We start from the raw sequence: 11,560 nt of genomic DNA, 5'->3' as shown, positions 1-11,560 counted from the left end.
TGTGTTTCATTTTCACTCTCTGGGCTGGCAACTTTCTATCCTCAAAGCGGGAGGTTGAAGAGGTACCACAAACCTGGAGCTCGTTGACCCCAGGCTTTGTGGGGTCCACTCTGCCATCATGTTCAAAGCATGCTTGGTCCAGGGCTCCATCCTGAAAAAGGTGCTGGAGGCACTTAAATATCTCATCAATGAGGCCTGCTGGGGCATCAGCTAGAGCGGCGTCAATCTGCAGAGCATGGACTTGTCCCATGTGTCTTTGGTGCAGCTCACCCTGTGCTCTGAGGGCTTCAACATACTGCTGTGACCACAACCTGGCCATGGGTGTGAACCTCACCAGCATGTCCAAAATACTAAAACGTGCTGACAATGAAGACATTATTACCATAAGGGCTAAAGATGATGTGGACACATTGTCACTACTATTCGAAGCCCCAAATCAAGAAAAGGCTTCAGACTATGAAATGAAGTTAATGGATTTAGATGTTGAACGACTTGGAATTCCAGAACAAGAGTATAGCTGTGTAGTAAAGATGCCTTCTGGTGAATCTGCATATATATGCAGAGATCTCAGTCATATTGGAGATGCTGTTGTAATTTCCTGCACAAAAGATGGAGTGAAATTTTCTGCAAGTGGGGAACTTGGAAATATTAAGTTGTCACAAACAAGTAATGTCGATAAAGAAGAGGAAGCTGTCAGCATAGAGATGAATGAGCCAGTTCAGCTAACTTTTGCACAGGGGTATCTGAACTTCTTTACAAAAGCTACTCCACTCTCTCCTTTGGTAACACTCAGTATGTCTGCAGATGTACCCCTTGTTATAGAGTATAAAATTGCTGATATGGGATATTTAAAGTACTACCTGGCTCCCAAGATCGAGGATGAAGAAGGATCTTAGGCATTTCCAAAGTCAAAGAAAATAAAACTAAGCTTTTCGAGAATTGCTTCTAAGATTCCAATGTGCCCTTAAAAGTCTTTTCTGACGCCAAATTTGTAGCTGAATACATATGTAGATAATGTTCTCTGTAAATAACCTATTTTTTTCTTCATTCTCTACAATTTAAAGGATAGCCTCAAGTCATATCTGGTCTTATGAACCTAGAACTCCTGCTGTATCTAGAAATACTCTTTAGGGTTTTTATAACAAGAGATTTTTAACTAGTAGTACAGTTTTAAGAATTGCATTTTCAATTAAAAGTTTTTTGAATTTCAAACATCAGAAGTCAGTGCCTTCATTTGAACCAAGTTGCAAGTATCCTAGCAAATTCACAGTTAATGCTATCTTTGTTGTGTAAATGTGTTTGGGTTTTTTTGTTTTGTTTTGTTTTTCAGTCTAGAGCAGCCAGGTATAAATACATTAGAGCCATAAAAAGTACTTCAAATGTAGTGGGTGATAAGATATTTTGGAGGATTCATTTGCCAAACTTATTTTTGTATTCTTGAGGTCAAGAAATGAACAGGAGAATACAACAAATTCTATATATCTCATTATTTTGTCTTTCTGTTAGTAAAAACCCCCTCAAAGATTTTATAAGACTAGCATTGTTACAGGGCAGTGTTTCTTTGCCCAAAGGATCCTTTTACAAGAATCTTTGAAGTTTTACTAGATCTGTGATAGAGCCCAAGGAGTATGTTTGTGCAAAAAATAAAAATTAAAAAATTCTTCGGTATAAATAGCCTTATTTGGGACTTAATCCCCTAAAAGGTGAAGATAGTTTAAATCTCATGGACGGTGGATTCAACCAGGAAAGTGAAAAGGCCCAGCAATTGTGAAATAAAGGCTGTTTATTGTTCCCAGTAATTGTGCTACAAGGTCACAAATTGACATTTTATGTACTGAGAATTGCTTTATTACAGTTCATTTTCCCATTGTATTTTGTGTTTGGTGGATTAAACTAGTTTCTTTGTTGTACATGGACTGAGTTCTAGTTACTGTACTTTAGAAGTCACTGTGTCCAGTGGGTAATTTAACCTTCTGTGGTTAAACCTGCGTGCGAGGAAGGGGATTTGCAGCAAAGGGGCCTGATGGAATTTTGGGGGTAATGAAAATGTTTTATATAGACTGGTGATGATGGTTCCAAGACTGCATTTGTTAAACCTCATCCAATTGTACTTAATTGTATGTAAGTTATACCTTAATAAATCTTACATTTAAAAGCAAAAAAAAATAGTAATTCCCTGAAGACAGGAGTCCTGTTTGCTACAACTTGACTACGCTAGACTTGGGATGTTTTTTGAAAAAGCAAGGGCTACTCTCTTTAACTGAAGACGACTCTCTGAAAGACTTCCTTTTCAAGACGCAGGATCATAGAGATGTCTGGTGCAGCGAGGCCTTCCGGCGCAGCCATCGAGATGCGCGCCGAGGATGGCTAGAGCGTTGCTCGCAGGGCCGGCTTCCGCCTTGTTAGTCCTCCTCCCCAACATGGCGCAGTCAGTCAACATCACCGAGCTGAATCTACCACAGCTGGAAATGCTCAAGAACCAGCTGGACCAGGTGGGGACGGGCCCCAGAGACACTCCCTTCCGGCCTCACATCGCTCCTGCCCATACGTACGCCCTCGGCCCCCATTCCTCCCCACTTTGGGAGGCTTCCCTTCCCCTGCGAATCCCTCTCCCCCTCTCCGGCAATGCTCTCTTCTCCCTCCAGCCCACGCTGACTCTCTTTCCTGAACTCTATAGGAAGTGGAGTTCTTGTCCACGTCCATTGCCCAGCTCAAGGTGGTTCAAACGAAGTATGTGGAAGCCAAGGACTGCCTGAACGTGCTGAACAAGAGCAATGAAGGTATGGAGTAGGCGCGCGAAGGCAGCCTAGGGGATGTGGCGAGCCCGCTTCTCATCCTGCCTCCTAAACTAAACCAGTCTTCCTTACTTGAGACGAGAAACAATCCATTACATATTCTGTACCACTTTGTGAGCATTTTGAATGTTGCCTACCTAGAATGGAAATGTACAGGACATAGCTCCTCTTGTCCCTGTTTTCCTTCTTTTCATACTATCTGCACTGCGCCGTGTTGGCACTCTCATTAACGTCTTAATGTTGGAGCTGCCAACCTTCCCCAGATGTTTGTCTAAATTGCTTTCACAGGGAAAGAATTGCTTGTCCCATTGACGAGTTCTGTATCCTTTCCACAGAAAATACCCTTTTCTCCCTCCCCCCTCCCCCTTAATAAAAAGGGTGGGGTGGGGTAGTTTTGATGACTCCAAAGTGCCCCCACGACTCTAAAAGCTCTTACTGCACACACTGCCTAACTCTCTTGTCTATATCCTGAGGCCAGCATCTGACTATTGCCTTGTGAGCACCAGAGAGTATGTATAATTGAGGTGTGATTATTTCCCTTTTTTAAACTGGTGGTTTATACTTTTACTAATAACTTAAAAGATATAAGCAATAGAATAGGGCACAGAAACAAGTGGGTTGGTTCTGTGTGTTCTGTTTCAGTTTAATTGTGCCTCTTAGTCCTAAACTGTCCATTACTGAGAAACTTGGATTGTGTCTACCTGTTGAGTGTTTTACTTGAATGATCGAGTTATGACAATAGGGTACCTGTAAACTGTAGTCTGAGAGCTGACAGGCTAAAAGAGAAACACAGAAATAGTGTAGCAGGGATTGGCTACATAACAAACCTTAAATCCATCAGGAGTTAGCTAGTTCAAGGTTAAGGGTGTTGCAGGGAAGTGAGGCTGGCTTTCCACTTTTCCTACTCTACAGCAGTAGGAAAATATTGTGTCTAGTCACCTGGGAGGGACTGCCTGCTTAGAGTGGGAGAGTGGGATCAGGACAAGAGAGTGTTTTTGTATGTCATTTTCTCCATAAGGAACCAACTTCTCCATCTTTCCACATTTGGAGTTTACAGGTATAATTCTGAGGCTTCCAGATTATTCAGTCCCTGTGACTAGCTTTTTTAGAAAAGAAAGTCTTAGGAAGCCAAGCAGGCTGGCTGACAAGGAATCATGACTCATGCTGGGCTAGTTTTCCCTTAACCCTTCCTTCGCAGATGTATGTCCCTGGGAAGCTACATGATGTGGAACACGTACTCATCGATGTGGGAACTGGCTACTATGTAGAGAAGGTGAGTGGAAGGAGCCATGTAGATGCCCCTCTGAGCAATGGAAGGAAGTTTAGGGGAAGATTTAGAGGTAGCATGGCATCTCCACTTAGCCCCTCATCACCTCTGACCTTTTAGACAGCTGAGGATGCCAAGGACTTCTTCAAAAGGAAAATAGACTTCCTCACCAAGCAAATGGAGAAAATCCAGCCAGCCCTTCAGGAGAAGCATGCCATGAAACAGGGTAAGCTTGACCCGGGACACCTCTTCACCTTTTCTACCTTGATGATAAAGAACATGAATTGCAGTGTGAACCATGAGGGTGTCTCCTTTTTGGATGAAAACTGCATCTTTATCGTTAGTGTCTTGATGTGTTATTCTATAGATTGATTCTGTGTATTACATACCCACTATGTGTAGATTCTTGAGTTGGGTGCTTGAGAAATTTAGAGGAAGGAATTCACGTCTCTGTTTTTAATTGGGGGGAGTGGAGGAAAATACATGTAAATGAACACCAAAGAAATATACCCCTAAGTACTAGCAATTGGAACCTTGGCTACACATTAGACTCATTAAGGGAATTTGAAAAGAAAGCCTTGGCCCACTCCAAACTAACTAAATCAAGCTGGGTAGTGGTGGGGCTGGGGGTAGGCAAGGATTCCAGGATTCAGTGTTGTTGTTTTTAAACTCCCCAGGTGATTCTGTTATACCAGGGGTGTCAAACTCGTTTTCACTGGGGACCACATCAGCCTTGCAGTTGCCCTCAAAGGGCTGAAATAATTTTAGGACTGTATAAATGTAACTACTCCTTAACCGTTAAGGAGTCGAAATTACATTCGGCCCTTTAAAGGCAACCACAAGGCTGATGTGGGTCCCAATGAAAATGACTTTGACACCCCTGTGTTACACAGTCAAGATCAAGAACCACTGTTCTAAAAGCAACAGTCTCTTCCACGTTACAATTTTTGGTTATGTCTGACTCATTTAATACTGTATTTTGTTCGTCTTTATATCTCAGTTGTTATCATATTTAGTGACACATTGTAGATTCTAAATTTGTGTTAGTATATGTCCCCAACAGTGGATCACTGTGTTAAAAGTTTTATTAATTGTAGTTGGTTGTCTGCCGGTACTTAAACATCTCTGTTCCTTTTCCTCAACTCTGGGTTCTTCCCTTTAGCTCCTGACTAGGGTCTGACTCTTTCCCCTCCACAGCTGTCATGGAGATGATGAGCCAGAAGATTCAGCAGCTCACAGCCCTGGGAGCAACTCAGGCTGCCAAGGCCTAAGACCTTGTTTCAGAAATCGTGCAGAAGGGCCCTGCCTCAGGGCCTGGGACTTTGTGGTGGGGAAGAGAAGGGTTTTGTGTGTAATGCCAATAAATGTTCCAGGTGGGCAGAATGTTGGTCTTTTCTTGTATTAGGTAAGGGTTTGGTGAAGAGATGGGAGGGTGGTGTTCGAGAGTGTGTGCCCCGCCCCTGAGCCTGATGCAGTGCTTATCTTGGAGTCTCCATCTGGACTTCTGGAGGAGTAGGAAGGATTGCCTTTGCTGCAAAGCGTGCCCCGCCCCTCCCACGGGCGCAGCCGCGGGAAAGCTGACAGGCGGAAGTGGGGCTGCGCGAGCACTTCCTTTTCCGGGTTGGTGCCCGCCCCCAAGCTGCATGGGCCGTTCTTTCCTGCGAGGTCTCCTGCTACCCGTCTGTGTCTGGCACCGCCTGGTCAGCCTGGAGTCTGCCCAGCCCCCGAAAAGAGCCCGCAGCAGCCTCATGGCACCGCCCCGAATCGGGACACACAACGGCACCTTCCATTGCGACGAGGCCCTGGCATGCTCATTGCTCCGCCTCCTGCCTGAGTACCGGGTACGATCTGCCCAGGGCTGCGCGCGTACCCTCCTCACCCAGCCCTTGTGGTAGCTCGGGCAGCCACAGTACCTCTCCTACCCTCCCGGCTCCCCTGGGAACCCAACATTAATCCCCGTGCCCGTACGGCTCCTGGCAGCTCCCTCACCTCCAGTGACCCCCCTGCAGGATGCAGAGATTGTGCGGACCCGCGACCCTGAAAAGCTGGCTGCTTGCGACATCGTGGTGGACGTGGGTGGCGAGTACGACCCTCAGAGACACCGATATGATCATCACCAGAGGTGGGTTCCCAGATACCTTTTCTTCAGCTTTCCTCGGTGCTCTAACTCAGCCATCCACTGCGGTGGTCTCTGTCAGCAAAGGGACTGCCTCATGCTGGAACGCAAACTCCTGAGTCCTGTGGGCTACATAGAGCCTTCACCCTTCTAGCTCTCTGCACCTGCTCTACACCCACCTACCTGGGCTAGGACCTCCGAGCCCTCTAATCTGCGCAGGCCTCCCTTGGCCAGTCAGTCCTCAGGCCCCTCCCAGCTCACCTTCTCTGGCTCAGACTCTTCTCGCATTAGCACTATTAACCACCCCAGTTAAGGGGTTAATCCATTCATGTGTTCTTGCTGCTCCACTTCGTTCTTTGGGCCCACATGATTGTGGTGGTGGTAACAGTTCAGATGCATGTGGTCTCCATTTACTCTCTTCCCTTGGGAAATCTGTCTTTGCCAAATGTAGCTGGTTGTCTACAGTACCACTGCAATCCTTTCCCCTCCCCGCAGGCCCTACCTCAGTGAGCAACCCTACCTTACTTTTCAAAGGAAATTTAGTTTTTCCTACGAAAGCACGTCCTCTTTCCCACTTAAACATCCTTTGCTCCCTCTTTCCAGTGCCGCAAACAGCTTCCTTCTTTTTCTCCCCTTTCCAATCGATTACTTTCTCCTCTTGGACTTCCCACCAGTGTTTCTACTTCTTGCCAACTGCTTAAAACTCTGCTTAGGCATCTCTCATCTTGAAAACAAATAAATATATAGGAAATCCTCCCTCATGTACACCACACTGCTTAAAGTGATTATCTTTGAGGGATTATGAAGTGTTTTATGTTGTTTTAAGTCTCCAAGTATTTTTCTCCCTCTTTTGTTAAGTGTACCTATTTATAAATGCTGTTGGGAGGGTATTTACAACCATCACTTCTCAGCCACTCTTCAAAAGAAGAGCTGACTCTGGCTCCACATTCCTTTGTATTCATTTCTTTCTTTTTGTCCTTCATTCAGTCAGCTGGTTCTCACCCATTCTCTCCACGGGAAATGCTCATGAATAGGGCGCCAGTGACTTTAATGCCAAGCTCAGGTTCCTGGCTGCGTACCTCACCTCTTTGTGGCACTTGGACATTGTTGACTACTTCCTTTTTCCTCATGATTTGACATACATTTTTTAAAATTATGCAGTATTTGACACATAAAAGAATGTATTTAATATTTCTAGAATATAAAACATAAGGTGAACACCCATGAACTAATTTCCCAATCTAAGAACTTGAACATCACCATCACCTTTGAATCTATGCCCATGTGCTTCATCCCTATCCCGTCCCCCAACCTCCTCTGGAAATAAAGCAGTTTTGTGTTCATCATACCCTAGAGTAGAGTTTAGCATATATTTCTGTTTCCATTCAGTTTACTTAGTTTTGCTTCTTTTTGAAACTTATCTGGGGGTTATCGTTATTAGTCTTTATATCTTATGTATATTAAATGTTTTTGTATTTACTCAATATTTAATAATAAACACACAGTATAGTACACAATTGATGTTGTAGAATTGTATCCCTGAAACCTACATAATTTTATTAACTAGTGTCACCCCAATAAATCGAATTAAAAACATTTAATAATAAAAATCAAAACAAAAAATGAGCTCCCTGGGTGATTCTGATTGGTATTTACACATTACAACTGTGGTTTCCACTTCCCTGACGGCTGTCACACCTTCTTTCTGTTCTCCCTCTCACTGCTATTCAAATCCCTGCCTTCCTCACTTACCCAGACCAGTGCAGATAATCCCCTTGCATCTATTTTCCCTGCCGATACGATAATATTCTTTCTAGCATGCACCTGTCTACTTAAAATCTCCCAGTGGCCCGCATTACATACAAATCAACGTCCAAACTCTGAAGTATGGCACACAAGGCCTGCCATGATCTGGCCCCTGCTTACCCTTCTTCTTCTTCTTCTTCTTCTTTTTTTTTTTTTTGCCACTCACACCTAAGCTGCCTTTCTTGCAGTTCCATTGTACATGTTGTTCCTCTATCTGGAATGCCATTTCTCCTTCTCTTTTTGTCTGACAAACACCCAGTAATTCATCTTTCAGGTATGATTTGAAGGCTCTCTTCCTGACTCCTTCCCCCATCTCACCCATTTCCTTGTTTATAACTTAGAGTATTTGCTTGGTTGTTTCTGTGTTTGTGTGCCTTTAGCAGATGAACTTGAAGACAGGGACATGGTCTTGGGGTTTTTTTTATCCCCAATGTCTAATTACAAAGTCTGGCATGTGGTAAGCATTGAGTTAACCATCATCAAATGCATGCATGGAGACTCCAAACTGCAATCTCTGTGACCCCTGAGGAAAAGCCAAAGCCTCTCCAGTTGGGCTATCTCCTTCCACCTCCTGCAGTATTTCCCTGCCTTCCTACCTCCACTTGTGCCTACACATGCACACACACACTATGGCAGGGGTGTCACTCATTTTCATTGGGACCCACATCAGCCTTGAGGTTGCCTTCAAAGGACCGAATGTAATTTCAGCTTTTTAACAGTTAAGGAGTAGTTACATTTATACAGTCCTACAATTATTTCAGCCTTTTGAGAGCAACCGCAAGGCTGATGTGGTCCCTAGTGAAAATGAGTTTGACACCCCTGCACTGTGGGTTAACTGGGGTGACTGCCTCAGCCCCACCTCCCTGTGCTCCTCAGGTCTTTCACAGAGACCATGAGCTCCCTGTCCCCTGGGAAGCCATGGCAGACCAAGCTGAGCAGTGCGGGACTCGTCTATCTGCACTTCGGGCACAAGCTGCTGGCCCAGTTGCTGGGCACTAGTGAAGAGGACAGCATGGTGGGCACCCTCTATGACAAGGTGGGGACCTGAGAGCAGAGATGCCTCACATATGCATCTCCATCAGGCCAAGTGGGAGTGGCAGTCATGTAGCTCTTAGGACTAGGCCTCAGATCAGAGTTCCTGGCCCATTGCTAGCCCACCACCCTCTCCCTTAGTCAGGCTCATCTCACAAGGGGATGGTTACTCTACCTCCATCCTGGGGTGGTGAGAAGTTGTTTCCCAGTCTGTCTTGACCTGACTCAAATGAAGAATGACTATTCAACAGCTTGATAGCGGAGGCTGCTTATGTTTGGTAACATATGGCTCAGAGGTTCTGGCTGCCTGGAAAGGGGAGAGGAGCGTATTCTACGTACCACTATAATTCACCAGAGGCACATGAGTTGGGAAGCTCAGTTGGGAAGGGTCTTCAGATTCCACCAGCCTCCCCTGACAGCAGGTCAGCAGATTCCTGCTGCTGGGGAAGGAACAGAGCTAGTGGCCCTGGCGTGCATGTCAGATCAGTGATTCCGAGGACACCTACTAGATTCTACTCCTGTGAAGTGCACAAGTCAAACTTCAGATTCAGTCAGCTGTTTTTTTGCAGACAGACTTCACTTTTCTCTCTCTCAGCTTACTTGTCTTTTGCCCCTATGACACAGCATTCATACAACTCTAAAAAAAGTAAAGAAATGTGAATGGTTAAATTGGAGATTTTGGAATATTAAGATTGTAGGCTGCCTGGGTTAGTTTTCCCTTCTATTGCTGAGGGGTTTTTAAGCAACTGAACTAAATTACACCTTACACCTGAGTTTTAACTGATCATCAGGTTGCGAGTTTCTTTTTTGGCTCTGACAGGAGCACTTTTTCTACCTACTACAGGTGTGTTGATACTTAGGCCCATTTTGTAGAGCAGTATTGCATTAAACACTGCTCCCATGTTGTTTCTGCCCCCAAACTCTTGAGGCATTGTCCTACCATTTCTTTAGGCTCAGGAGATGCGGAACTGACGCCATGTGGCACATCATGCGTTTCTCTGGGACCACACCCCAGTACTTGATGTCTAGTCCCACACCCATTCTTTCTCACCTGACTTGTGCACTTGGCCAGATCCTCCTGGACCTCATTAAACAGGCCACTGAATAGCCTACTCAGCCCTGGTGGAGATTTACCCTCCCTCGGCCACAGGGCCCCGCATGGAACTGGAGACCTTTGTTCAGAAGGTGGCAGCTCCCTCCCCACACATGCTGGCCCCAACTACGACTTTGTATGGTAGTTGAATGAGTGCTGGATAAGAAAACAAATGATACAATCTCCAACCTTGGCACTGTTAGCTCTCTGACCTTAAGCAAGCTGCTGGACACCCCAGTTACTCCTTTCCTCACCCAGTTGAGAGATCCTCACTGGGTCACTGCATTGAGAAAACTGAAGAGTGTATGCACATAACTTTGAAGCCGTAAAACTACCATGCAAGTTATAGGTACACTCGAGCATTTCTCCTGCTGCTGCCTTAGATGTATGAGAACTTTGTGGAAGAGGTGGATGCAGTAGACAATGGGATCTCCCAGTGGAAGGAGGGAGAGCCTCGATATGCAGTGACCACTACACTGAGTGCGCGGGTTGCCCGGCTTAATCCCACCTGGAACCAGCCCAACCAAGACACGGAGGTAAGGAGGGCCCCAGGGGGAGATAATGAGGCATGTAAGACCTCAGGGGAGGAAATGAGAGTGGTTGACCCATCAAACCCTAGCAAAGTCAAACGTTCAGACCAGCGCCATGGTTCCCATGATTCCCAGGCTGGGTTCAAGCGTGCAATGGATCTGGTTCAAGAGGAGTTTCTGCAGAGACTACACTTCTACCAGTACAGCTGGCTGCCAGCCCGGGCCTTGGTAGAAGAGGCCCTGGCCCAGCGATTCCAGGTATAGGCCTGGGAGGAGGCATTGTGGCTCAGGGCTTAGTGAATGCTGGCAGGTGGCTGCTTCTACCCGGAACCTTCCAGCTATGCCCCACTTCCCTTTCAGGTGGACCCAAGTGGGGAGATAATAGAACTGGCAAAAGGTGGATGCCCCTGGAAAGAGCACCTCTATCACCTGGAATCTGGGCTCTCACCCCCAGTGACCATCACCTTTGTTATCTACACTGACCAGGCTGGGCAGTGGCGGGTACAGTGTGTGCCCAAGGAGCTCCATTCATTCCAGAGCAGGTAAGGCCCTTGGGGAACCACCCTGCAGACCTACAAGCCTGTTGCCTCCTTATCAGAGGAGGCCTCTAACTTTGGCCTCTGGTATACTCCTCCTCGCTCTGTTCCTCAAGGCCTTCATTTGCTCCCACCAACTTTCTCTTTCTGCTCACTTGTAGGCTGCCCCTCCCAGAGTCATGGCGAGGTCTTCGGGATGAGGCTCTGGACCAGGTCAGTGGAATACCTGGCTGCATCTTTGTCCACGCCAGTGGCTTCATTGGTGGGCACCACACCCGAGAGGGTGCCTTGAGTATGGCCTGTGCCACATTGGCCCAGCGCCCAGCATGTAAACCTCCCACAAGTCCCCTCATCCAATAAAACTTCTTCCGGCTCCTACTGACCA

General features: G+C 46.1%; 2 protein-coding genes and 1 pseudogene across 2 annotated transcripts; all 3 read left to right on the top strand.

The window, feature by feature from the left end:
* The first annotated feature begins 118 nt into the window (after positions 1-118).
* LOC123813038 lies at positions 119-896 on the top strand (annotated as a pseudogene).
* Positions 897-2,361: 1,465 nt separating this feature from the next.
* On the top strand, positions 2,362-5,445 carry PFDN5 (prefoldin subunit 5). Its single transcript, XM_045829459.1, has 6 exons — positions 2,362-2,492; positions 2,678-2,780; positions 3,084-3,115; positions 3,994-4,068; positions 4,183-4,288; positions 5,260-5,445. Exons 1-6 carry the CDS (start codon positions 2,364-2,366, stop codon positions 5,331-5,333), a joined length of 519 nt encoding a protein of 172 aa, XP_045685415.1. The 5' UTR covers positions 2,362-2,363; the 3' UTR covers positions 5,334-5,445.
* A 41-nt stretch (positions 5,446-5,486) lies between these two features.
* MYG1 (MYG1 exonuclease) lies at positions 5,487-11,557 on the top strand. The gene is made up of 7 exons (XM_045829458.1): positions 5,487-5,903; positions 6,072-6,184; positions 8,861-9,020; positions 10,493-10,645; positions 10,775-10,897; positions 11,000-11,181; positions 11,337-11,557. Exons 1-7 carry the CDS (start codon positions 5,487-5,489, stop codon positions 11,533-11,535), a joined length of 1,347 nt encoding a protein of 448 aa, XP_045685414.1. The 3' UTR covers positions 11,536-11,557.
* Positions 11,558-11,560: the final 3 nt, after the last annotated feature.

The sequence above is a fragment of the Phyllostomus hastatus genome, unplaced genomic scaffold (assembly GCF_019186645.2).
Source record: "Phyllostomus hastatus isolate PE091 unplaced genomic scaffold, TTU_PhHast_1.1 phas_scaffold_93, whole genome shotgun sequence".
NCBI lineage: Eukaryota > Metazoa > Chordata > Mammalia > Chiroptera > Phyllostomidae > Phyllostomus > Phyllostomus hastatus.
The sequence above is the reverse complement of the archived record's forward strand: the minus strand, read 5'-3'. Positions and strand labels throughout refer to the sequence as shown.

What these genes read in the sequence shown, in the direction of transcription:
- MYG1 (XM_045829458.1), top strand. Translation starts at nt 5,487, where the DNA reads ATGGGAGGGTGGTGTTCGAGAGTGTGTGCCCCGCCCCTGAGCCTGATG. An exon ending in GCCTCCTGCCTGAGTACCGG is followed by an intron (nt 5,904 to 6,071) that starts GTACGATCTGCC and finishes ACCCCCCTGCAG; the next exon opens with GATGCAGAGATTGTGCGGAC. An exon ending in CGATATGATCATCACCAGAG is followed by an intron (nt 6,185 to 8,860) that starts GTGGGTTCCCAG and finishes TGTGCTCCTCAG; the next exon opens with GTCTTTCACAGAGACCATGA.
- PFDN5 (XM_045829459.1), top strand. Translation starts at nt 2,364, where the DNA reads ATGGCTAGAGCGTTGCTCGCAGGGCCGGCTTCCGCCTTGTTAGTCCTC. An exon ending in TCAAGAACCAGCTGGACCAG is followed by an intron (nt 2,493 to 2,677) that starts GTGGGGACGGGC and finishes TGAACTCTATAG; the next exon opens with GAAGTGGAGTTCTTGTCCAC. An exon ending in GAAGCATGCCATGAAACAGG is followed by an intron (nt 4,289 to 5,259) that starts GTAAGCTTGACC and finishes TCCCCTCCACAG; the next exon opens with CTGTCATGGAGATGATGAGC.